This window comes from Pleurodeles waltl, chromosome 8 (genome assembly GCF_031143425.1).
Source record: "Pleurodeles waltl isolate 20211129_DDA chromosome 8, aPleWal1.hap1.20221129, whole genome shotgun sequence".
NCBI classification, from domain to species: Eukaryota; Metazoa; Chordata; class Amphibia; order Caudata; family Salamandridae; genus Pleurodeles; species Pleurodeles waltl.
Genome location: NC_090447.1, coordinates 17,164,794 through 17,192,104, shown reverse-complemented (window position 1 = coordinate 17,192,104; position 27,311 = coordinate 17,164,794). Strand labels below are relative to the sequence as shown.

Here is a 27,311-nt window from a genome sequence, read left to right as displayed (position 1 = left end):
GGCACGCCAAATATCGATTTTCTGATGGGCGCTGACCTGTTTGACATGTACAGGGTGGGAAAGAAGAAACGTTATTTTTCTGCATGTTAGATGTGAATGCTCCCCCCTCCCCAACCTTGCCATGTGGCACATTCTCTCATCTGTCGTGCGTTGCACTCCTCATTTCCTCCCCACCCCACCAACTTACATCCACCCCACTCCACACAGGCATAACCCATTCATTGTGCACTCAGTGTACTTACCTGTTGGTCTGGAGGACCGTAGAGTAGCGCATACTGGGGGAGGACCCCATCCACGAGTTTCTCCAACTCTTCAGACGTGAAGGCAGGGGCCCTTTCCCCAGTCGCAGCAGCCATTGTCACTTCCAGACCGAGTTCACAGCAGCACTTGCAGTATAGGTCCTCTCCTGTGGATGATCAGGTCTCGAGTGATTAAGCAGATAGAAAATGGCGGTCACGTCCGCGGCGGTGCGTACCGCGACCGCCGGCGCACATCGCCATTGGCTCATGGAAGCCATATGGATCAATGTTAACCAATGCGTCTTCGCACAGCGGTCTTCGGCCGCCTACCGCCACGGTGTGCCATGCCAGCGCAGTGACCTCACTTCCCATTGTCTCACTTCACAGGTCAGGCATCCGCCATTTCAAGGGCCCACATGCCTTAATTTCAACTGCGTCACACAGGCCTAGGCCTTGCATTGCCACACATACGAGCATACCAATCCATACATTATCGTGTACTGTCCAAGCTGTGGTGAACGTACCTGTGAGTTGATTGACTCTGTGCTCCGTATTCTCCTTCCTAGGCACCGTCCGCTGGGACTTGCGATGAGAAGGAGGAATCCTCGCGTGTACCGGCCGCTGGTGGACCTGTCGACAATGGAAGAACGCCATATTATACTCCGATACCGACTTGACCGAGCCACTATCCATGAACTGTGTGCCCAGCTGGAGCCAGCCCTGATGTCCCCCATCCGCCAACCCACAGGAATTCCCCCTCTAGTGCAGGTTCTGTCAGTACTCCATTTTTTGGCAAGTGGCTCATTCCAGACAACAGTGGCCATGTCATCTGGAATGTCTCAGCCTATGTTTTCAAAAATTTTGTCCAGTGTGTTGTCTGCCCTGATGAAACTCATGCGGCGCTACATCATTTTCCCAGAGGAGGGTGATTTGCCTACAGTGAAGGCTGATTTCTATGCCCTTGGACATATCCCCAACATCATTGGTGCCATTGATGGGACCCATGTGGCTTTAATACCCCCAAATGACGATGAGCAGGTGTACAGAAACAGGAAAAATTACCATTCTATGAATGTGCAGGTGGTCTGTTTGGCAGACCAGTACATCTCCCATGTAAATGCCAAGTTCCCTGGATCAGTGCATGACGCGTATGTTATGCGTAATAGCAGCATCCCCTATGTGATGGAACAGCTACAGAGACAACGTGTGTGGCTAATAGGTGACTCTGGTTACCCCAACCTGCTGTGGCTACTGACCCCAGTGAGGAATCCCAGGACCCGGGCAGAGGAACGGTACAATGAGGCCCATGGGCGTACTAGGAGGGTGATCGAGCGAACCTTTGGGCTCCTGAAGGCCAGGTTTCGGTGCCTGCATATGACAGGTGGATCCCTCATGTACTCACCAAAGAAGGTGTGCCATATCATCGTGGCCTGCTGCATGCTTCACAACCTGGCTTTGCGACGCCAGGTGCCTTTCCTGCAGGAGGATGGTCCAGATGGTGGTGTTGTAGAAGCTGTGGAGCCTGTGGAGAGTGAAGAGGAGGAAGATGACGGGGAGAACACAGACAACAGGGACACTGTTATACAACAGTATTTTCAGTAGCCCACAGGTAAGAATCACCCACGCCATTTCACATTTACTTAGAGCCTCCTGCATCTCTACTTTCTGTATTTCCCCCCAGTTCTTTTTCACTAATTTTTGTTTTTCCCTTCCCTTCTCAGTGCTGTATGACTCAGTGCGTGACTTCTGCTTCGTTTGCCCATGAACTACAACGTATTGACATTGGTATGTTGTCATCACAAATTGACAGAACATATATTGAACTGTAATGTGTAATACATTTGTTAAGAATACAGCATGACTCCAAACTGATTTGTGTGCAATAAGTGATTTATTTACAGTGCTAGATATTGGTACATGATGTAATGACGGTGATGGGTGGGGGTGGAGTAATGTCCATGGCAGAGTCCAGTTCTCAGTCTCACAGGTGCATTGTCCATATGCCTGTGGAAGGATGGAGCAGGGGCAGTTCAAGGTTGGACAGGGTGGCAATGTGGGACAGTGGGATGACTTCAGGGGGTATGTCATGCTGGTGGGGGTCTTGACATCCTACTCTGTCGTTTTTTTAAATCTCAGGCTCCTCTTGCGGGGTGGTTGTTCTTCAGCAGGAGGTGGGGTTCTGGTGGCCTGTCGTGGTGTGGGGGCCTCCTGTCCACTAGCGCCGGCGGAGGTGGTAGGCTGTTCCTGGTCCGGGCTAGTGACAGGGGCCCTGTGTGGTGCCACATGGTCCCGCAGCGTGTCTTCGATCAGGTTGAGGGCCAGGACGATGGTCCCCATTGCGGTCCCGATGTTCCTAAGCTCGTCCCTGAACCCCATGTAGCGTTCCTCCTGCTGTGCCTGGATCTCCGTGAACCTGGCCAGTACCGTCGCCATCGTCTCTTGGGAGTGGTGGTAGGCTCCCATGATGGTGGTGAGGGCCTCTTGGAGAGTGGGTTCCCTGGGCCTCTCCTCCCCCCCCCTGTCGCACAGCAGGCCTCCGAGTTGCCCGGTTTCCCCCGGCCTCTGTCCCCTGGACGGTGTGCCCACTACCACTGCCCCCAGGTCCCTGTTGTTGTTGGGGTGGTGGGTTACCCTGGGTGCCCTGTAGTGGCAGAAACACCGCTGATTGACCTGTCCTAGAGACAGAGGCATGGGCCCGCTGGGTGGGAGCTGTGCTGGTGTTGCCAGAGGGGGTTGGGTTTGGTGTGGCCTGTGGCTGCCTGAGGGGAACCGACTGTCCAGAGGTCCCCGATGGTCCGTGCTGGTCATCAGGTTCAGGGTCGACAGAGCTGCTGTCATCACTGGGGGCCTGTTCAGGGGGTGGGATGGACATTTCTGGACCCTCCTGACCGGTGTGTTGGCGTTAGGGTCCTGCAGGGGTAAGAGAGTATGGTTATTGTTTCTGTGTGTGTAATTGCGTGCGATTTATGGGTGCCCTTGTCCCCCAGTGCTGGCATTCCCTTGGGGGAGGTGTTGTGAGGGTGGTTTGTGGGGGGGGGGGATGTGCAGTGGTCATGCTTAGGTGATGGGTGTCCATAGTTTGTGTTGGCATGCAGGGCTTGGTGTTGGGTTGGGTGGGTTCTGCTGGTGAGACATTCTCAGGGAGGATGTGTGATGGGGGGTTGGGGGTGAGGATGGGGGTGTGGGTTGGCATGCTGGTGGTTGGGGGGGATGAAGTAGTTGAGATTGGACTTACCAGAGTCCATTCCTCCGGCTACTCCAGCGAGGCCCTCAGGATGCAGGATGTTCACGACTTCTTGCTCCCATGATGAGAATTCGGGATGGGTGGGTGGGGGTCCGCCGCCAGTCTTCTGCACCGCGATGTTGTGCCTTGAGACCATCGAGCGCACCTTCCCCCGTAGGTCGTTCCAGCGTTTGCGGATGTCCTCCCGATTTCTGGGATGCTGTCCCACCGCGTTGACCCTGTCCACGACCCGCTGCCATAGCTCCACCTTCCTGGCTATCGTGGTGTGCTGCACCTGTGAGCCGAAAAGCTGGGGTTCAACTCTTATGATTTCCTCCACCATGACCCGGAGTTCTTGGTCCGAAAACCGTGGGTGCCTTTGGGGTGCCATGGGGTGGTGTGTATGAGGTGTGGGGTGGTGTATGTGGTGATGAGTGTGTTGGTGTGTGGTGCTTTGTGCTTCTATGTGGAGTGTGTGATGGTGTAGTGTGCCTCTGTGTGTCTAGCTCTATATTGTATGATGTGTCTCTCTCTCCTTCGTCTCTGATCTTTGGTTGTAGGGGTTTGTGGGTGATGTGGGTGTGTGTTTTATATCGTATTAATTGTGTGGGAGTGGTGTTTGTATGTGTATCAGGTGTGTGTATTTCAAATTGTCCAATGTGGCTGTGTTTTGGTGCTGGGTGTGTATTTTGACCGCAGCGGTGTGTACCGCCAATGGAATACCGCGTTTGAATGACCACCGCGTGGATTCGTGGGTCGTAATGGCATGGGCGTATTTCTGATGGCGTGGCGGTGGAGGTTTGGTCATCTCCAGTTTACCACTGACTGCTGATGTGGCGGACTGCAGTGGAGGTCGGATTTTTGGAGGTTTGGCAGTTGTGGGTCAGAATGACCGTGGCGGCTTACCGCGGCCGCGGCGGTGTTATGGCGGTCTTCTGACCGGCGGTAAGCGCCTTTTACCGCCGAGGTCAGAATGACCCCCAAAGTGTCTTAAGTCTTTAGAATATAAACAAAGTCTCTTTCAAGCACAAGTACCTGGTTGGGAGTGGAAAAATCTCCTCAGAGGGCCACAAGAGAAGAGGTGCGTGGAAAAAGGGTGTGTGCGTCGATTTCTCCCCAGCACACACGGACTTGCGTCGTTATTTTCCACGCGGGGAAGTCGGGCATCGTTTTCTGGCGCGCGGACAGTCTCTTTCTGTGGATCGCGGGGATTACCAGATGTCCCGGGTCTGTGCGTGGATTTTCCTGCTTGTTCTCCGGCTGCGCATCGGTCTGCGGGGCTGCGTGTCGAAAATACGATCTCACGGTAGGCGTCGTGTAGATTTCTCCTCTAGACTTCGATCTGCGGGGCTGCGCGTTGAAATTACGATCTCACGGCACGCGTCGCGTCGATTTCTCCTCTAGAGGTCGGGCGGCGTTGTCCTTGCGAGGCCGTGCGTCGGATCTTCGATCGTCCCGAGAGCGTCGCGTCGATCAGCGTCGGAGTGCGGCGTTTTTCTCACCGCGAAACAAGTTGTGCGTCGAAATTTTCGGCGCACGGAGCGTCCAAGTAAAAGAGAGAAGTCTTTTTGGTCCTGAGACTTCAAGGAACAGGAGGCAAGCTCTATCCAAGCCCTTGGAGAGCACTTTCACAGCCAGACAAGAGTTCAGCAAGGCAGCAGGGCAACAACAAGGCAGCAGTCCTTTGTAGAAAGCAGAGAGGTGAGTCCTTTGAGCAGTCAGGCAGTTCTTCTTGGCAGGATGTAGTTTCTGGTTCAGGTTTCTTCTCCAGCAAGTGTCTGATGAGGTAGGGCAGAGGCCCTGTTTTATACCAAAATGTGCCTTTGAAGTGGGGGAGACTTCAAAGAGTGGCTAAGAAGTGCACCAGGTCCCCTTTCAGTTCAATCTTGTCTGCCAGGGTCCCAGTAGGGGGTGTGGCAGTCCTTTGTGTGAGAGCAGGCCCTCCACCCTCCCAGCCCAGGAAGACCCATTCAAAATGCAGATGTATGCAAGTGAGGCTGAGTACCCTGTGTTTGTGGTGTGTCTGAGTGAATGCACAAGGAGCTGTCAACCAAGCCCAGCCAGACGTGGATTGTAAGGCACAGAAGGATTTAAGGGCAAAGAAATGCTCACTTTCTAAAAGTGGCATTTCTAGAATAGTAATATTAAATCCGACTTCACCAGTCAGTAGGATTTTGTATTACCATTCTGGCCATACTAAATATGACCTTCCTTCTCCTTTCAGATCAGCAGCTGCCACTTCAACAGTGTATGAGGGCAGCCCCAATGTTAGCCTATGAAGGGAGCAGGCCTCACAGTAGTGTGAAAACGAATTTAGGAGTTTTACACTACCAGGACATATAACTACACAGGTACATGTCCTGCCTTTTACCTACACAGCACCCTGCCCTAGGGGTTACCTAGGGCACACATTAAGGGTGACTTATATGTAGAAAAAGGGGAGTTCTAGGCTTGGCAAGAACTTTTAAATGCCAAGTCGATGTGGCAGTGAGGCTGCACACACAGGCCTTGCAATGGCAGGCTTGAGACAAGGAGAAGGGGCTACTTAAGTGGGTGGCACAACCAGTGCTGCTGGCCCACTAGTAGCATTTAATTTACCAGCCCTATGCACATAGAGTGCACCTTACTAGGGACTTATAAGTAAATTAATAGTCCAATCAGGTATGATTCCAGGTTACCATGTTTTAGGGGAGAGAGCATATGCACTTTAGTCCTGGTTAGCAGAGGTAAAGTGCGCAGAGTCTATAAACCAGCAAAAACAGTGTCCAAAAAGTGGAGGGAGGCAGGCAAAAAGTTAGGGGTGACTACCCTAAGGCTGTCAGGTCTAACATGTGTCCTCCCCAGCTGAAAGTGGGGAGAGCTACCCGACCTCCTGGGAGCTCTCATCGCTAAGGCGGAAGTACCTGGAGAGACCATCAGCATTGGTGTGGTCAACCCCTGGGCGATGTTCCACCGTAAAGTCCATCCCGTGTAGGGAAATGGACCACCTCAAGAGTTTTGGATTCTCACCCCTCATCTGCATGAGCCATCTGAGGGGCCTGTGGTCTGTCTGAACCCGGAAGTGAGTTCCAAACAGGTAGGGTCTTAGCTTCTTCAGTGCCCAGACCACAGCAAAAGCTTCTCTCTCAATAGCACTCCACCTCTGTTCCCCTGGTATTAGCCTTCTGCTAATAAAGACTACCGGTTGATCTCTGCCCTCCTCATTCAGCTGTGCTAGGACTGCCCCTATGCCATGCTCTGAAGCGTCTGTCTGCACGATAAATTCCTGGGAGTAGTCAGGGGCCATGAGTACGGGGGCCGTGCACATGGCTTCCTTCAGGGCGTCAAAGGCTTTCTGACAAGCCTCTGTCCAATTCACCAACCTAGGTTGTTTCTTGGAAGTGAGTTCTGTCAAGGGTGTTACAATGGTACCATAGCCCTTGACAAATCTGCAGTAGTATCCTGTGAGGCCTAGAAAGGCTCTCACCTCAGTCTGCGTTCGCAGTGGTTGCCAGGCCTTGATAGTTTCAATCTTGGCCTGGAGTGGCTGCACCTTGCCACCACCCACTAGGTGTCCCAAGTACACCACGGAACCCTGCCCAATCTGGCACTTACTGGCCTTGATGGTCAGGCCTGCCTGTTGCAGGGCCTGAAGCACCTCCTTGAGGTGAAGCAGGTGTTCCTCCCAGCTGGAACTGTAGACAGCTATGTCATCCAGGTAGGCTGCACAGAAGGCATCCTTGCCAGCTAGGACCCCGTTAACCAACCGTTGGAAGGTAGCGGGGGCATTTTTCAACCCAAACGGCATCACCCGGAACTGGTAATGGCCATCAGGGGTTGAGAATGCGGATCTTTCCTTGGCCCCCTCAGTCAGGGCGATCTGCCAGTACCCTGAAGTAAGATCAAACGTACTCAGGAACTTGGCAGCGCCTAGCCTGTCCACGAGCTCATCAGCTCGGGGGATGGGGTGAGCATCAGTCCGTGTGACTGAGTTGAGACCCCGGTAGTCCACACAGAACCGGAGTTCTGGCTTCGCACCTGGGGCAGTAGCCTTAGGAACCAACACCACTGGGCTGGCCCAGGGACTACTGGATTTCTCGATAACCCCTAGAGTCAACATCTTGGAGACCTCCTCCTTGATGCTGGCCTTCACCTTATCCGACAACCTGTAAATGTTGTTCTTCACAGGGAGACTGTCACCAGTGTCAATATCATGAACACAGAGGTGGGTCAGTCCAGGAGTAAGGGAGAACAGGGGGGAGAACTGCTCCAACAGCTCATAGCAGTCTCCTTTCTGGTTTAGAGTCAGGGAGTCAGACAGAATGACCCCGCTTACTGACCCATCACCTTCTTGGGCAGAGAGGAGGTCGGGGAGAGGTTCACTCTCCTCTTCCGTTCCTTCGTCTGTGACCAGAAGCATGTTGATCTCCGACCTCTCAAAATGAGCTTTTAGTCGGTTCACATGGAGCACCCTTAGGGGATTCCTAGGGGTTTGGAGGTCCACTAGGTAAGTGGCCTCCCCTTTCCGCTCCTTTATTTCAAATGGGCCAGACCAGCGGTCCTGGAGAGCTCTGGGCTCTACTGGCTCCATTACCCACACTTTGTCTCCAGGTTGAAACTCTACCAGGGTGGCCTTCTGGTCATACCAGTGTTTCATTACCTCTTGACTGGCCTCAAGGTTACTTTGGGCCTCTTTCCAGAAGCGGGTCATCTGGTTTGCGGAGGGCCAACATATAGCTGACCACATCCTGAGGGGGTGTCTTTGGAGCTTTCTCCAATCCCTCCTGGACAATGCTTAAGGGTCCCCTGACAGGGTACCCGTAGAGAAGCTCAAAGGGACTGAACCCTACCCCCCTCTGCGGGACCTCTCTGTAAGCAAAGAGAAGGCATGGTAAGAGGACGTCCCACTTACGCCTCATGGCCTCAGGGAGGCCACCAATCATGCCTTTCAGGATCTTGTTGAATCTCTCCACAAGACCATTAGACTGGGGGTGATAGGGTGTGGTGAACTTGTAAGTTACACCACACGCATCCCACAGAGACTTCATGTATGCAGACATGAAGTCAGTGCCTCTGTCAGACACTATTTCTTTGGGGAATCCCACACGGGTAAATATCCCCATCAGGGTTCTGGCCACCACCTGTGCAGTTACGGTCCTCAGAGGGATTGCCTCTGGGTAACGGGTGGCATGGTCCACCAAAACCAGGATGAACCTGTTGCCTAAGGCAGTTTTGGGGACCAAGGGACCAACAATGTCGATGCCCACCCTTTCAAAGGGGGTGCCAACTACAGGAAGTGGAATCAGGGGGGTTTTAACCCTTTTTCCTGCTTTACCACTGGCCTGGCAGGTAGGACAAGATCTGCAGAACTTATCTGAGTGTGTCCTCATTTTGGGCCAATAAAAGTGGGTGACAAGCCTGTTAAAGGTCTTGCCCTGCCCCAAATGTCCTGCCAGGGGAATGTTGTGAGCCAGACCCAGTAGGAAGGTTCGGTAACATTGGGGGACCACCAGCATACGTGCTGCCCCAAAGGCTGGAACCTTAGGCTCAATGTAGAGGAGATCATTCTCCCAATATAGGTGGTGATCGCCAGAGGCATCGCCTGCTGCCTGGTTTGAGGCTTGTTTCCTCAAACCTTCCAGAGTGGGACATTCTTTCTGCGCTTTGCAGAATTCCTCCCTGGTGGGTCCACCCTCAACTTGCCAGCCAGCAAGCTCAGGTAAGTCACCTAGGGCGGCAATGTCTTCCCCAGTTGGCTCGGGAGCCTCCTCCTCAGGAGCCCCGTCAGCCACTGTGGGAACTTCTGGGGCCGGTTTCCCGCGCCCCTGGTCCCTCCTCCTGGCAGTTCTCTGGGCCATCGTTTAAGGCTCCAGATGCCCTTGACTTCCCTCTCGGTCAGCCATGGACCGTGTGGTCATGCAGACCCACTCAGGTAACCCTAACATCTCCAGGTGAGACCTGAGCTCCACTTCTTTCCAAGTAGTGTGCTCAAGATCATTGCCTAACAGACAATCTACAGGCATGGCAGGACTCACAGCTACTTTCAGAGTACCAGAGACCCCCCCCCCACTCAAAGGGAACCAGAGCCACCGGTAGGTGACTCTCGCGATTGTCAGCGACTCTGACCTGGTGGAATGTATTAGGTACTATCTGCTCTGTTGACACCAGCTGACTCTTGATAGTAGTCATACTGGCTCCTGTGTCACGCAGAGCCTCCACCTTTTGCCCATCAATGGTGACCCACTGCCGGTACTTGGAAGTATTTCTGGGCATGTGGGCCTTGGGCACCATTTCTCCTTCTCCCAGGGACACTAGGGAAATCTCTACCTGCTCCCCAAAGCTATTTGGGTCCATCTCCCCCACGAGCGCTACACTAGTCAACCCAGGTGCCTGTCCGGTAGTGGACGGTGCCCTCTTGGGGCACTGTGGATCGCCTTTGTAGTGACCATACTGGTAACACTCCATGCATTTGGGGCTAGATTTCCCTGACTTGTCATATGTCCCTGGCTTTTTCCCAAATTTGGAAAAGGAAGGGTTGCCACCCCCTCCCTGGGAATTCTTTTGGGGGCCTTTGGAGAGTTCCTTATCTGCAAGTTTATCTCCCCCCTCTTTCTTCTGTTGGGAACCCTGACCACCTTTGTGGGAGTCCCCCCCAGGTACCTTCTTGGACACTCTGGTGCTAACCCAGAGGTCCGCCTCCTCAGCAAGCTTCCTGGGATCAGTCAGCTTACTATCCACTAGGTGCTGGCGCAACTCTGTATAAGTAGTATTAAGCATATGCTCTCTCTGAATCAAGTCATATAAACCTTTATAATCTGCTACTTTGTTGCCCTGCACCCATCCATTCAGTTCCTTACTGGAGAAATCAAAGAAATCTACCCATGTTTGTGTGGTTTGTTTTGTGCTGTCCCTGAACCTCTGACGGTATCCCTCAGGGGTCAGCCCAAACTTGGCAAGTAAAGTGGCTTTCTGAAGTGGGTATGTGTTTTGATCAGGTTGATCCAATGTGAGAAGTGTGTCCCTCCCCAATGGCGGCACATAACCCCAAATCGCTACCCCCCATTGCCCTTCAGGAACCTCATGAGCCCTTAGTGCAACTTCATAAGCAGCTAACCATTTATCTATGTCATCTCCCACCACAAAACTGGGCACCACATTTTTGGGTATATGAACCTTCTTTTCTCCAGCAGGTCCTGTCTGTATGCTGCCACCATTATTGCTGGATTCAGACTGCCTCGCCTTGATCTCCAGCTCCTTGAGACTCAGTTCATGAGCCAACAATAGTTTCTTTTCAGCCAAAGCTCTTTCAGCTTCCACCTGTTTGGCTGCTCTTTCAGCTTCCGCTTGTTTGGCCAACCTTTCAGCTTCTGCTTGAATCTGTTTGGCTGTTCTTTCAGCTTCAATCTGTTTGGCTGCTCTTTCAGCCTCAGCTTGTTTGGCTTCTCTCTCTGCCCTCCTCTCCTCCTGTTGAGCCTCAATTTTCAGTTTTGCCATTTCCTCTGCGGTCAGGCTTTGCATAGAGACACTGCTCCCTGGTCTGGAAGGGGGCACAATTGCAGTGGTAACACCATTCACAGATAGTGAAAATTCCTCTGAGGGGCCATGTTCTGGCTCCTCTTCCTCATCATCCTCTAAATGGGCTTCTGCCCAGGCCCTCAGCGCCACTTGAAAGTCCTCCTTTCTGGAGGCCCCTGGGGTGGGTACCCTCAATGCCCTGCAGAATCCTCTTAGTTGTTTGACCGTATATGCATCCAACTGGACTAGGTCAAATTCCCCTGTCTGAGACCCAGTCAGAGACATATTGAGTGAGGATTTCGTTTTTGAAAATTGTCAGGAAAAAAATCGGGTTTTCAAAAAGAGATAAAAACCAAGTTGACCTTCAACTGTGGGTAGGTAGTGAAATACTTAGCTACTGTATGTCACTACACAAATGCAAGTCCTATCCTCACCGCTGATCACCAATGTTAGAAATGGGGTTTTTGGTTGGCAGTCGGGTTACCCCCTGTCCAAGCAAAAGCCCTCACTCTAGTCAGGGTAAGTCACACACAATCCAAGATTATCCTGTGCCCACCCTCTGGTAGCTTGGCACGAGCAGTCAGGCTTAACTTAGAAGGCAATCTGTAAAGTATTTGTGCAATAAATCATACAATACCACCATATAGCACCACAAAAATACACCACACAGTGTTTAGAAAAATATATAATATTTATCAGGATAATTGTAGGTCAAAAAGAATAAAGTTGCAATGGGAACTTGTAGAAATATCACTGAAAAGTGATATAAAGTGTCTTAAGTCTTTAGAATATAAACAAAGTCTCTTTCAAGCACAAGTACCTGGTTGGGAGTGGAAAAATCTCCTCAGAGGGCCACAAGAGAAGAGGTGCGTGGAAAAAGGGTGTGTGCGTCGATTTCTCCCCAGCACACACGGACTTGTGTCGTTATTTTCCACGCGGGGAAGTCGGGTGTCGTTTTCCGGCGCGCGGGCAGTCTCTTTCTGTGGATCGCGGGGATTACCAGATGTCCCGGGTCTGTGCGTGGATTTTCTTGCGGGGCTGCGAGTCGAAATTACGATCTCACGGCAGGCGTCGCGTCGATTTCTCCTCTAGATTTCGATCTGCGGGGCTGCGCGTTAAAATTAAGATCTCACGGCAGGCGTTGCGTCGATTTCTCCTCTATAGGTCGGGCGGCGTTGTCCTTGCGAGGCCACGCGTCGGATCTTCGATCGTCCCGAGAGCGTCGCGTCGATCAGCGTCGGAGTGCGGCGTTTTTCTCGCCGCGAAACAAGTTGTGCGTCGAAATTTTCGGCGCACGGAGCGTCCAAGTAAAAGAGAGAAGTCTTTTTGGTCCTGAGACTTCAAGGAACAGGAGGCAAGCTCTATCCAAGCCCATGGAGAGCACTTTCACAGCCAGACAAGAGTTCAGCAAGGCAGCAGTCCTTTGTAGGAAGCAGACAGGTGAGTCCTTTGAGCAGTCAGGCAGTTCTTCTTGGCAGGATGTAGTTTCTGGTTCAGGTTTCTTCTCCAGCAAGTGTCTGATGAGGTAGGGCAGAGGCCCGGTTTTATACCCAAATGTGCCTTTGAAGTGGGGGAGACTTCAAAGAGTGGCTAAGAAGTGCACCAGGTCCCCTTTCAGTTCAATCCTGTCTGCCAGGGTCCCAGTAGGGGGTGTGGCAGTCCTTTGTGTGAGAGCAGGCCCTCCACCCTCCCAGCCCAGGAAGACCCATTCAAAATGCAGATGTATGCAAGTGAGGCTGAGTACCCTCTGTTTGGGGTGTGTCTAAGTGAATGCACAAGGAACTGTCAACCAAGCCCAGCCTGACGTGGATTGTAAGGCACAGAAGGATTTAAGTGCAAAGAAATGCTCACTTTCTAAAAGTGGAATTTCTAGAATAGTAATATTAAATCCGACTTCACCAGTCAGTAGGATTTTGTATTACCATTCTGGCCATACTAAATATGACCTTCCTGCTCCTTTCAGATCAGCAGCTGCCACTTCAACAGTGTATGAGGGCAGCCCCAATGGTAGCCTATGAAGGGAGCAGGCCTCACAGGAGTGTGAAAACGAATTTAGGAGTTTTACACTACCAGGACATATAACTACACAAGTACATGTCCTGCCTTTTACCTACACAGCACCCTGCCCTAGGGGTTACCTAGGGCACACATTAAGGGTGACTTATATGTAGAAAAAGGGGAGTTCTAGGCTTGGCAAGAACTTTTAAATGCCAAGTCGATGTGGCAGTGAAACTGCACACACAGGCCTTGCAATGGCAGGCCTGAGACAAGGAGAAGGGGCTACTTAAGTGGGTGGCACAACCAGTGCTGCTGGCCCACTAGTAGCATTTAATTTACCAGCCCTATGCACATAGAGTGCACCTTACTAGGGACTTATAAGTAAATTAATAGTCCAATCAGGTATGATTCCAGGTTACCATGTTTTAGGGGAGAGAGCATATGCACTTTAGCCCTGGTTAGCAGAGGTAAAGTGCGCAGAGTCTATAAACCAGCAAAAACAGTGTCCAAAAAGTGGAGGGAGGCAGGCAAAAAGTTAGGGGTGACTACCCTAAGGCTGTCAGGTCTAACAAGATGCATCTGAATTCCTGAGGCATTTGTGACAACATGTGCCATGGAGCTCTATATTGTAAATATAGCGCATCTATGGTGTCAATAGAGGGGGTTGTAGGGCAGCAAATCAAGTTCACAGGTTCTAATATTTGTTACTGTTGTGTGCTGTTAAGGGTGTAGGTAAATAACTGGTGTAATATGATATTCCTTTGCATATTTTAAGAAAGTATCTTAATATTGAAAAAAGAAAATCCTCGGGAATGTCAGCTCTGGATTAAAGTCTTGGGATCTCTGTATGTATTGTTTCTTTTGCTATAGAATCAATGCTTTTACTTTGCGGACCTTGTATGCTGCCTAGAAAGGAGCTGCCACAGATGATAAAATGACTCAGCCCTCTTTAGGTTTAGTTCAGTTCAGTCCTGCACGTCAGGCACCAGGGGCCATATTTTTGAGGCCCCTGTTCCGCTGTTACGTCACTTTTTGTGATGCAACAGCAGCATAAACCACTAAGTCATATTTATGAAGCCACACAAAACCACTTTGCATGGCTTTAAATGGCCTCATAAATATGGAGTAAGGCAAGGCAGCGGGAATCGTTGTGTTGCCTTACTCTGTGCTGGGGGGGCGTTCCTTGAGTGTTGCGGTGGGTGTTCCCATACTGCACACATGGATTTTGATGCATCCCCAGATTTAAAAGACCATGTAGATCTGGGGAAGTGCCAAAACCATTTGAGTTCTAAGTCAAGATGTTCGGTGACAGGAATCTGATGCTGAACATGAGGAATGTAAGGGACGTGCATATGTTTGAATTAATTGGACAGTGACAGGTGCATCACGCAAATTGTGGCAGAAAGCTTCATATTTCTGTAAGGATTCAGGGATGAAAGATAATATGACCTAGATTCAAATCAGGAGACTAATCTAGGTACTTAAATAGATAGTTACAAAGCTGCTTTTACAGAAATGTGGGTCACATGCCAGGAGGAACACTAGAAAAAGTCTATGTCTCAACTGTCCCTCAAAACCCGTACAGTATCAGGGACCTACATCCATTCTGTGTCCACGTTCAACTTCACTGGAATAAAAGGCTGAGTATACAAGCTACGTCTTCAAACTAGAACAAAAGTGTCCCCAGGGCTGCATGTAAGTTAAATGTTAGATGTTAGACTGCAGCATATATTGGGCCACCACTAAAGTGACCATGCACAGCTTGTCTCCAGGTCTGCCACCGCAACTTCGCAAATTAAAACAGAATTAAACCTTCCTTTTAAATACTTATAGGTCACCCTTAAGGTAGGACCTAAATTCCCAAAGAGCTGGATGTATGGTATTTAAAAGGTAGGGCATATCCTTTACATGCCCTGGCAGTGAATAATTTCCAAAGTTCTTTTTCACTGCAGTAGGGCTGACTCTCCCATAGGAAAACACTGAGTTATGTTCTAACCTACACATTTGAATGCTTAATTTCAGTTTGGGAATAACTAGAAAAGTTATTCAAACACTCATTCAAATTGAAATGTAAAATTCAACTGAGTTCTCAAGTCAGTTTTTGTATAACTATTTTGAAAATGCCACGTTTTAGAAAGCTGGTATTTTCCTACCAAAGCTCATTGGGCTTTCTGCCAATGTTCAGTAACCCCTGAGTGTTGATATCCCCCCTGCAGTGAAATGTGTAATACTTCTTGACAGTGCACAAATGGCTTAGGTGTGGGGAGATGTTTTCCCATTGATAGGATGGCCATGTGGGCTATATTCAGAAACTTTTTTAACATCAAAGGGTGCCTCCTCTCTCATAAGCTGACGTAGCTCTTACCTGACCCAGCCCTCGCCGTTGCCCTGCTAACCAGCAACGCAACAATCCCAGTGGGAGAGGGTCTGTCCCCAGAATCAGTTTTTGATTGACCATAAGGAAGAGAGGGCACTGTGTGATTGTGTCCAGTAACATAACGAAAGCACTGCAAAAGTGGGTACCGTCAACCCCAGTAACTTTTACCTTATTGGTTTGAGAGTATCCAATACTTTCCCCCACCCACAGGTTGGCACTTGATACTGGGCGTGAATATGGCTCACCCAATAAACTTTTCAGAACACCTCTGGACCTGTGGAAGATAGAAGAAGGACTGCAGAGGCAGGGCTGGACCTGCTCCCACATGTACTGAGGACATAGAAGTGGACTCTGACGACTCTGAGGATTAGTCAGCTGACCTCATGTTAAGCCACAGAGACACAAAAGCTGTAATAAGGCCACGTTCTTCAAGAGCCTAGCTGATCAGTTCCAACTGAATCTGCCCTGGACTTGTTGGAGTGAGTTCTGACCCCTAAGGTGCCCTTAATGTCCTTGGGACCTTCAATAAGTGTCAAAGTATACCTTCCTGCCGAACCCTAAAAGCTGGGACTTATTTAAAGGATTTTGTCCTGGAGAACCATCATACGATCAGAAGCAACCTGCTTAGTTCATCTGACGCAGGTGTATTGCCACTGAGACAAAGTCTCAGGATGCTCCTGCTCTGAGTATTTCTGTAGTAGCAAATCTGTCTTCAGCTGGATGTTGTGGTGAATGAAATTGGCCATATGGAGGCCTATTTTGCTATATCGAGCAGCCTTGCCCCACTGAAGGAATCTGAGCTCTAAAATGCAAAAGGTAGATATCCCCACAAGATGAAGGTGCCAAAAATGTACGCCCAGCAGGAGACCATCCCTGGGCACTAATTTTTCAATTTCTCCTGATTGCAGATCTCCCAGAAAAAGTCATTGGCTTCACTGGGAGTTTGTCTGACAGCTGTTCGGCCTCGTGAAAACAAGCTCAGCCACAGCCTGTTGCCTTCTCCTGCTAACGATTTTTGACTTCTATTTCAGAGGTTAATTTAGTGGTCCCACCAAGGGATGGCCAAACTCATGGGGAGGACACTACAGACATAGCAGTGACGTTCCCCCCCCAGCATATAACAATGTTCCCGCCACGTTGGCTGACAGGAACATTGTAACAAGAGTTTCCGCCGGGCTGACCCTCAAGGAAGCCGAGGCCAATGTCCTTACATTCTAGCACCCTCAGAGTGCGCACTCTCTGCAAAAGCAGGCAGTGCGCATTCTGATGGTGCTGGGTGGGGGGGTCCTCAGCACTTTCTTTCTGCAAGCCTTTTCATGGCGGGCTCCCTGCCAAGAAAAGGCTGGGGGAAAGAGGGGTTGTAATCAGCCAGAGAGTGCTGAGTTCAGACCATCAAAGCTGCAACGGTCCGACCATCACCACAAGTTTGGTGGTTTCATGACCGCCAAACTCGTAATGAGGTCCTAAGTCAGAAGATAAAACTACTGACCGGGTGAAACCTAGGCCCTGATTAGGAGTTTGGTGGACGGGAACTATAGTGGCGACCTCTCCGCCGGACCCATTATGACTTTCCCACTGTCTAGCGGGAAAGTGGAGGCAGCACTATCGCTGGGTCATAACCGAGCTGGGTGTAAAGCTGCCACCTGCAGAGGCCACAGCACCTTTGTAATGTGCACTGTCTGCTGTGCAGACAGTGCGCATTACGAGGGTGCTGGGCAGAGGAACCCCTGCACTGCTAATGCCACAGGCCTGGGCAGTGCAGGAGCCCCCCTGTGGCCCCCTGCACCTGTTCAAACCAGATTGTAATCAGCATGGCGGGCACTTCATGCAGCGCCACCCTGGCTGATTGCAACCTGCACCCACCATCATCCCATCAGGATCACCAGTCCCAGCGGAGAAGGCGGTACCCTTGCAGTAGGACCAGCAGGTTCATAACGTGGCAGTCAGACCGCCACAGCAGTCTGGCTGTCTAGTGACTTCCACACTCGTAATTAGGCCCTTACTCTCAATATCTGTCCCACACTCGTTGGCAGTCGTCCTTATCTTTCGACTTTGATCTATTTTAGCACAACAAGTTGCCGAAGTTGGCGCTGAGTGCTTTTTAGCTCTGAAACTTAAATTTGCGCATTAAAATATTCTCTATTTTTAAAATTTGGAGTCGGAATTTTATCATGTTGTGTTTTTGACTTTTTAATTGTTTAGATGATGCTTTGCACATTTTACTAAGGTAAGCCTCTCTACTCTATGCCATGGCTACTTCAGGTTGAGCTGAGGTTATAATTTCCTGAAACCTTAATTGTACAGTGCCATAATTACATGACTACCATACACCTCAACTAATAACCCACTTTTCATATTCATTTATTGATTAGGGATCACATATCACCTCCAACAAGACTTTCACTTCTCATAAGACTTGTTTAGGATACTGATGGCAACACACAATGATTTTCCATTCTTGCACTTTACTCTCACCTTCGATGATCCATCATTCCAGCGGATGGTGTCTTTTACGATGTGGACATTTTTGCCTTCTGATCCTCTGGGGTCCAGCGTACCCACCTTAACGAGCTGGAATTCTTCATCTGGGGATATCTGAACATTTAGAATTAGATAGGTGGCAGGAGCATCTCCGTTGTCGTCAAAGAACAATTTCTCCCCACTAGTTGTCTCAAAAGGTTGATTTTTCATATAATGAAGAATCTGTAGTGGTTAAAGTATTTCCAATTGTATAATTACTTATGCACATTTGGACAATCTCATATATTTCCATATGCACAATTATTTTCTTAACTTTTAACTCATGATCAATAGACAGAGACAAAACACGTTAGATGGGTAGAAAGACTGATAGATAGATAGATAGGTAGATAGATAGATAGATAGATAGATAGATAGATAGATAGATAGATAGATAGATAGATAGATAGATAGATAGATAAGTAGATATATATGCGCAGACAAAGAGACAAACTGACCAATAGTTAACTCAACCAGGAAGTAATTGTCCTGGCATCATTACAAAGGGTGATTTTGACTGAAAGCACCATGCCTGGAAGGACTGTAGTTGGGTCTGGAGCCAGTCACTGTGCATCCCATTTTTTTTATGTGGCACACATTGTGATGTTAGGCCTAGCAGACTGTTAACCTTTGGCAACTGGTGTGCAGATTTCAAGATTCCCATAACTTTTGTAGGGGTTTTCGCTAAAGATGCGTCAACCAATAGGTCAGGTGCAGTTTTAGTAAAAATATAGTAATTGCTGGGCCTTTCTCCATGGAGGTCCGTTTGTGCAATACCATGATTTTTCTTTTTGATTTTTTTAGAAACAAGTGAGGTAAATTATCACTTGATAAGAGAGAAATTTTCCAGATACAAGTGGACACACTCAGATAAAATCAGCATTGTCACTGTACCTTACTTCAAAAAATTATTTTTCAGGGTTCTTGTTAAATTGCACATTGGATGCTTCTTGATAAATTAAATGTCTGTCCCATAAGGATCATGGTTAATTGCACCTTGCTCTGAAAGTTTCTTCTGTAATTGCACCTTAATGTATCTTACTTGCATGCTTACACCCATTTCTGTACTTGTTATTGTGAATAACCAACATGCACATTCACGCCTGTCTATGTATTTCAATACTTAGTTACAGCCAAATTTGCAGGCCAATTCAGAAAATCCACAGTGACACCTAGGCCACATTATGAGTGTGGCGGTCCAAGGACCACCACACTCTGGAGTCGTGTGACTGCCCAACTATGACCCAGACGGGCAGACCCGCGAAGGACCCGCCATCTCCACTGGGAACATTGTTCCTGGTGGGCTGATGGCGGTCTTGGCTGTAATCAGCCAGGGCGTCACTAAACTCAGCGCTGCCTGGATTAATACAACCATGTTCTTCGCCAGCCTGTTCATGGCGATGTACGCACCATGAAAAGGCTGGGGGAGAACAAATGCAGGGGGCCACAGGGGTGCCCTTGTACTGGCCATGCCCATGGCATGGGCAGTACAGGGACCCCCCGGCCCAGTACTGTTGGAATGTGAACTGTCTGCTTTGCAGACAGTGCGCGGTCCAAGAGTGATGGCCTGCCCCCTCTGTGCTACAAGGTAGCACTCGGCTCCTTTAAGGCAGCTGCGTGTTATCTCGTAGCACTGTTCCCACCAGTCTAATAAGTGGGAACGCTCTATTTCAATGTTTCCTCTGGTCAGACTGGTGGTAACATTGCAATAGGGTGGGGGGCACAGTCATGGCGGTGGTGTCGTCCCGACAAGTCCAAACACGTAATCTGCCCCTTAGTTAATTCCGGCTTGAAAACGTGTTTATGTGGACCTTATGTGATCAACAGAAAAAAAGTGCTTTCAGAAGTACTACTGGGGAAGGAGCTAAGGCTCCTCTCTCTCATGTTATTCCTTTGAATACAATATTTGATAGGGCAGATGTTGTGTGCTTTCACTGAAAAAGAGTGCTTGCATTGCATTTTTTGACTTGTGGGAAAGCTTTGGCTCAATACAGCAAGACCAAGTTGATTATGGTGACAAGCTAATTATCATAGCTACGGGCTGGATCCATTTAATATAAAAAGTTCTGACAAAGGCAGACGGCCTGAAATATTTATTGTTCAACGTGTGTGTTAAATCCAATAGACATTTAAGAGTGGGTTGGTGTTGAACTGTGTTACAGCCTGTGAAAATGTATTTTGTTAAAAACAACATCTCACAGATTACAGTATGAGGCAAGGAATTTGGTTTTGGTTACCCCTTCTGACAAACCCCAGGAGTAGAAGATATGTACTGATAGAATCTATTAGCAAACTAAATAAAATGCAAACTTAGACTACTGACACAAAGCCTACATTCTAGTTGTTTACAGGAGATGGTGGAAAATAAACATGGTACCCACGAAAACAATGAAGCAAATGTATGTTGTGAGTAGACTTCCCTATCCTGATCACACTATAATGACACTGTGGCAAATGTATTCAACAAAACAGTCACCATGCTATTAAATAGAAAAAAGTCAAAAGTTACATAACCTTGCACTCTACGTTTTTATGATGAAAGAAAGGCCTTTTTGTGTATATAAAAGTGAAGGAAAACTCTTCGGCCTTTAATATACATTTATCAAAATACGAAAAATCACTACAAAAGAAAAATGTTCTAATAACTAAAGCAATCTATTTATGTAACTAGCTTACTTAGGAGAAAAACTGACCTAGAATTATATTTGAAATGTTCAAGAGGTCATGCACTCATGTAACTAAACATGTGGAGGATTTACGCAGAGGGTCATTAAGCTTCAGCCATTTTAGCAGATTGAGAGAACCCCACATGCCTGACAGGGATCACTCTGCTATGAAGGGAGGCAACCCTTTGGTGACTCTTTTCACACCACAAAAGGTTGCCAAGTAGGCGACATGTTGAAAGCACCTGCTTGGTAAACTTCTTTGTATTGAGAAAATAAACACATAAACTCAGAGGGCCCAATGCACAAAGGTAAACTTAAACCAAAAGTCTAAGTTTAGACCAAAAGTCTAAACTCAGACCAAAAGTCTAACCTTACTACAAGTAAAGTTAGACTTTTGGTCTAAATTTAGACCAAAAGTCTAACGTTAGACCAAAAGTCTAACTTTACAACGAGAAAAGTTAGACTTTAGGCCTAAGTTTAACTTTCTGAATTGGGCCCAGAGTGTGTCCTCTAAATATAAAGAATACATAGTAGCAGTGTGCCAGCAGCTTTTTTGCCTGCTTGTGAGGGGTCACTTTACATTTTACATTCCCCTTCGCATGGTGGGCACAGGAAAGGAAAATGAGTAATCACACCACCATAATTAGTGTGGGATGACCTTCAGAGTGACCTGGAAGCCCTTTGGAAGATGAGCAAACAGGTAAGAGGTTTAAATGGGCAAACCTAGGGTCATCTTTATCAAGGGTTTTGAGTTGCCCTCGCACCACGCATGGGGGTGCATGGCGATTCAAACCTATAATGAGATTTACCATGCCACGCAAGGCCACCTTGCATGGCCCTGCATTGCATAATTAATCTGGAGTAATGTAAGGCAGTGCAAGTCGTTGCCTTGTATTACTCTGCCTTGGGTGGAGCATGGATGGGATTCTGAAGCATTCCTAGATTTACCAATACTGGTAGACCTGGGTATGCGTCAGAATGCTACGCGTTCCCAGGGGAGGCGTAATGGGAAATGTCCCTGCCTCCACAAAACCAATCCTGCCTGTAATGCAGGAACCCTTGCACCATGGTCCATTGGCGCTAGGCAGAAGTTTGTGCACTAGCTCAGCATGAGAGCAGGAATGTGCCATATCTTGATAGATCTGGCACATTCCTGCCCTCTCCCTTTCACGCAGCACAGCACGGTGCCTTGCTGCATTCTGTTGTGTGAAATAATGATAAATATGGCCCTTGGTGCTTTCCCAACTAAAAAATTAAAAATGTCAAAGCTAATCAGTCTGGCCTTTCACATAGCTACAGTACATCAAGTAATTACTAGATGTCCTTCTGGAGTCAGAAGCAAAAGCTTGAAGTCTTTAACAAGGCTGCATCCCTTAGAAACTTTACTAGAAGTCCCTCTCTATTCAGAATCAACTGTCTAACAAGTCTGTCACAAAGCTACAATAGCTCAGGTGCAACTCCTTTAAATGTCCTTCACAAAGTCAAGGGAGTGTGGCATCAACATAAAAAATATACATAGACACTTTTGCTCCTCTTATATATTGTGCTTGTTTTCTGGAACATAATTAAATATGCCAAAGCTGATATAAACTGCGAAATCAATATCTCAATTTTCAATAAATATCTTGATTACTACGGAAGACTTGTGAAGACAATCTGGTAAGTATAGGTACTAGCACTGGTTCTTAACTCAGTACCTCTAAGGCATTAATAGATGCCTCTCTTGAGTCAGATGTAGTATCCTTAACATTCTTTCATGAAGCTGCAGTTCCACAATTCATTACTAGAGCTCCCTCTCAAGTCACACGCAAATGCACTGAAGTTCTTTCATGAAGCTGCAGTTCCACAAGTCATTACTAGAGCTTCCTCTCAAGTCACACGCACATGCACTGAAGTTCTTTCATGAAGCTGCAGTTCCACAAGTCATTACTAGAGCTTCCTCTCAAGTCACACGCACATGCACTGAAGTTCTTTCATGAAGCTGCAGTTCCACAAGTCATTACTAGAGCTCCCTCTCAAGTCACACGCAAATGCACTGAAGTTCTTTCACGAAGCTGCAGTTCCACAAGTCATTACTAGAGCTCCCTCTCAAGTCACACGCAAATGCACTGAAGTTCTTTTACGGAGCTATAGTTCCACAAGGAGTTACCAGATGCTCCTTTCAAGTTGAATGAAAAATCATTACAATTCTTTCATGATGCTGACATTCCACAAGCCTACTAGGGGGCCCTCTCAAGTCAAATGCAACTGCTTCAAATGACCTTTGCCAAACTAAGGGAGTATGGCTTTAACATATGCATTTGTAAATACACTTTGCTATTTAAATGAATTGTGCTTGTTATCCCTCGGCTAAATTAATTTGCCAAACCTGGTTTGTAACAACGAGTCCAAATTAAGATGTCAATAAGCATCTATATTTTTTGTGAAGTCAGTAACAACACCTTACTATAATTTAGGAAACTGCATTCACTGGTTAATACAAGCGCCTTCAAATAACTAATCTTAGCTGTGTATGTTTAAATGTGTGTGAAAAGATGTGTAATAAAGTTTTCAAAAGTCTAATGGGGCAGTGGTCAATATTTAATGGATCGAGATACTTCCATAAAAGTTCTTAAACATTTTTTATTTTTGTAAAACAAGAGGTTGTCACCTTTCAAGTATAAAATACTAGAGGTTCCTAGTACGTTTAAGTGCATTCAAACTTATTTTGTGCAAACTGACTTTTGAGTCACTCTCTGAATGCTTGCCAATAATCCCAGTCCTTTATATTAAAGCCTATTGCTCCATATTGTAGTAGAAAGAAGCAACATTTCACTGTCAGTAGAGCAATACAATACATAACAATATTTAATGAACAGTTATTTCACGCACATTATATACATATACAGGGAGTGCAGAATTATTAGGCAAATGAGTATTTTGACCACATCATCCTCTTTATGCATGTTGTCTTACTCCAAGCTGTATAGGCTCGAAAGCCTACTACCAATTAAGCATATTAGGTGATGTGCATCTCTGTAATGAGAAGGGGTGTGGTCTAATGACATCAACACCCTATATCAGGTGTGCATAATTATTAGGCAACTTCCTTTCCTTTGGCAAAATGGGTCAAAAGAAGGACTTGACAGGCTCAGAAAAGTCAAAAATAGTGAGATATCTTGCAGAGGGATGCAGCACTCTTAAAATTGCAAAGCTTCTGAAGCGTGATCATCGAACAATCAAGCGTTTCATTCAAAATAGTCAACAGGGTCGCAAGAAGCGTGTGGAAAAACCAAGGCGCAAAATAACTGCCCATGAACTGAGAAAAGTCAAGCGTGCAGCTGCCACGATGCCACTTGCCACCAGTTTGGCCATATTTCAGAGCTGCAACATCACTGGAGTGCCCAAAAGCACAAGGTGTGAAATACTCAGAGACATGGCCAAGGTAAGAAAGGCTGAAAGACGACCACCACTGAACAAGACACACAAGCTGAAACGTCAAGACTGGGCCAAGAAATATCTCAAGACTGATTTTTCTAAGGTTTTATGGACTGATGAAATGAGAGTGAGTCTTGATGGGCCAGATGGATGGGCCCGTGGCTGGATTGGTAAAGGGCAGAGAGCTCCAGTCCGACTCAGACGCCAGCAAGGTGGAGGTGGAGTACTGGTTTGGGCTGGTATCATCAAAGATGAGCTTGTGGGGCCTTTTCGGGTTGAGGATGGAGTCAAGCTCAACTCCCAGTCCTACTGCCAGTTCCTGGAAGACACCTTCTTCAAGCAGTGGTACAGGAAGAAGTCTGCATCCTTCAAGAAAAACATGATTTTCATGCAGGGCAATGCTCCATCACACGCGTCCAAGTACTCCACAGCGTGGCTGGCAAGAAAGGGTATAAAAGAAGGAAATCTAATGACATGGCCTCCTTGTTCACCTGATCTGAACCCCATTGAGAACCTGTGGTCCATCATCAAATGTGAGATTTACAAGGAGGGAAAACAGTACACCTCTCTGAACAGTGTCTGGGAGGCTGTGGTTGCTGCTGCACGCAATGTTGATGGTGAACAGATCAAAACACTGACAGAATCCATGGATGGCAGGCTTTTGAGTGTCCTTGCAAAGAAAGGTGGCTATATTGGTCACTGATTTGTTTTTGTTTTGTTTTTGAATGTCAGAAATGTATATTTGTGAATGTTGAGATGTTATATTGGTTTCACTGGTAATAATAAATAATTGAAATGGGTATATATTTGTTTTTTGTTAAGTTGCCTAATAATTATGCACAGTAATAGTCACCTGCACACACAGATATCCCCCTAACATAGCTAAAACTAAAAACAAACTAAAAACTACTTCCAAAAATATTCAGCTTTGATATTAATGAGTTTTTTGGGTTCATTGAGAACATGGTTGTTGTTCAATAATAAAATTAATCCTCAAAAATACAACTTGCCTAATAATTCTGCACTCCCTGTATATATCACTTCCCTTCTAAAATGGCAGAAAGGCACCAACGGGGCATGAAGGATACTCTAAGGGTACAAATTGTGTGCTCACCGAAAGCTCATATATATATATATATATATATATTGGTCCCTTTCGAGTCAGATGCAAGAACAGTTGCATTTTTTCCTGAAACTTCTGTTCCTCAAGTTGCTACTAGAGATGGCTCTCCATTCAAAATCTTCAACAATCTTTTAGAGCTTAGAGCTGCAATTCCTCAAGGCTTTACTAGATGTCCCTCTTGAGTCATATATAAAATCATGAAAATTCTTTTATGATGCTGCTGCAGTACCAATAGTTGTTACTAGGGGCCAGATGTACGAAAGGTTTGCGAGTCGCAAATGGGTCGCAGTGCTATTTGCGACCTCGCAAAAAGCGAAATGGTATGTACCAATGCCATTTTGAAGTTCCAAATAGAGATGCAACCCACTACCGACTTGCAAAAATTGCGACTTGAAATTGCGACTCGCAATTACGAAGTCGCAAATTGAGGGTCGCAAACCGAATGCACAAGGCAGTGGCAAATTGCGACTAGTCGCATAAAGCCCGTTTTGCACATCCAGATTACCACTGATTCAGAGCAGGTGGTGACCAGAACCAAAGTATAAAAGGAGACCCAGATGGCATCCGGGTTTCTCTAAATGGATGCACTATACGTGATTGCATGGAGGAGGAGAGTCCACGCCGCCCAGCAGAGGAGGAGGAGAGTCCACGCCGCCCAGCAGAGGAGGAGGAGAGTCCACGCCGCCCAGCAGAGGAGGAGGATGCAGAGACAGGAGAGGATATACCGAACCAGGCAGACACTATTTCAACAAACTGAGGATAAGATTTATGATAAATACAGACTGAGCAGCGCAGTTATCCTAGAGATCTCTGAACTGCTGAAACCTCAGCTTGAACGCCAGACAATGTGCGGCTGCTCCATCCCCACACATGTGCATGTTCTCTCAGGACATAGAACTGAAATGTCATTGGTGTCATTAATAGATCATTTTCATTATAACCTTCAATGAAAATATTAACTTCCTTTTAAAATACTTTGGCCCAAATTTAAGAATGGCCTTGCGCCATCTCCTGCCACATTTTTCTGACGCTAATGTGGCGTTATGTGGCACAATCCATGCATGTCCCACTTTACAAACCTTTTGCCCCATAATATGCATGCGCCATGCATAATGGATGCACAGTGGGTGTTCCGGCGCAAGGAGGCTCGCAGAAATGCCACAATGCAATTGGCAAGATTTCATTAGGCCATTTTTGGCATCATTTTAATGGCTGCTGAAAGCAGGCGTTAAAAGGACGCGCCCATTGGAATCAATGGGCCTCCTTGCACTTTGCTCCACTAGTGTCAGAATGTTTTATGCTAGTGGACCAAAGCGCCACTGTGGCATCACAAATGTTGACGCTTTTGTTCCTATAACCACCATGGTGCGCCAAATCTTAAATACAGAGCACACATGGTAGCATCAGGAGGGCACACGGGGGTGCCAGAAAAGTGGTACTTCATGATGTGAAGTGCCACTTTTCATAAATCTGGGCCTTAATTTCAGCTTTTGTTTGAGGTGGAGCAGAACATCCACTCTATACACTCAAACATAGGTTCAAAAGTGATGATGCTGTCCAAATGTGTACAAACTGATGAATCTATTTCTGTTCCTTCAAACAACTACATAGGGTTAACCAACAGACTAAAAAGAGCTGAAACATAGACATTTGAAATTAAATGAACATAGAATCAAAGTTTTCTTCTCTGACTAAACCCGAACATCTACATGAATATGAAATAGATAAATACAATTCAGATATCTGAGTTTTACCTGCATGAGGGGGTCTTGTTATAATAGCTGTTTCAAGTTCTCTGAAGCAAGCAAGCACAATAGGGCTTTAATTTTGACAATTCTCCCTGGGCCAACCTACTGCTGGACTGAAAACAGAACATAAATACAGCTTTTTCAGCACTTTATCCTCAAGTTAGGAATGCACAGTGACCTCAGACTTACTCAGGAAAAGTGGGGTGACTCATAGCCTAGAGCTACACAAAAGTGAAAAATAATTCTGAATGTCCAGCTAGTTCTTTATCATTTTGAAAGCGAATGCACTTTAATCACAACACACCCTAAACACAAGACAGAAATAAACACATATATGAAGAGGCAAAGAAGCAACCCCTGACACTTAACTATGTCAAGGGGCTTATCAGTAGTTTCTGTCTATGTTCTCGAGTGATGTTCCCACTGTTTTGGGTGTCTGCGAGCAGCGCAAACTCACTGACAACTCTCCTGACTTGTTGGGCTGCTACTTAGAAAACCTGACGTCC

The 27,311-nt window shown here is 47.3% G+C and overlaps 1 protein-coding gene across 1 annotated transcript in view; it reads right to left on the bottom strand.

Annotated features, from left to right (window-relative positions):
- The window catches only part of LOC138249301 (extracellular calcium-sensing receptor-like), a 122,465-nt gene that overhangs the window by 38,813 nt on the left and 56,341 nt on the right, over positions 1–27,311 (bottom strand). Inside the window, exon 4 of the mRNA XM_069203259.1 lies at positions 17,807–18,034. Coding sequence (XP_069059360.1) covers positions 17,807–18,034 — 228 coding nt within the window. The remainder of the gene's footprint in view (positions 1–17,806; positions 18,035–27,311) is intronic.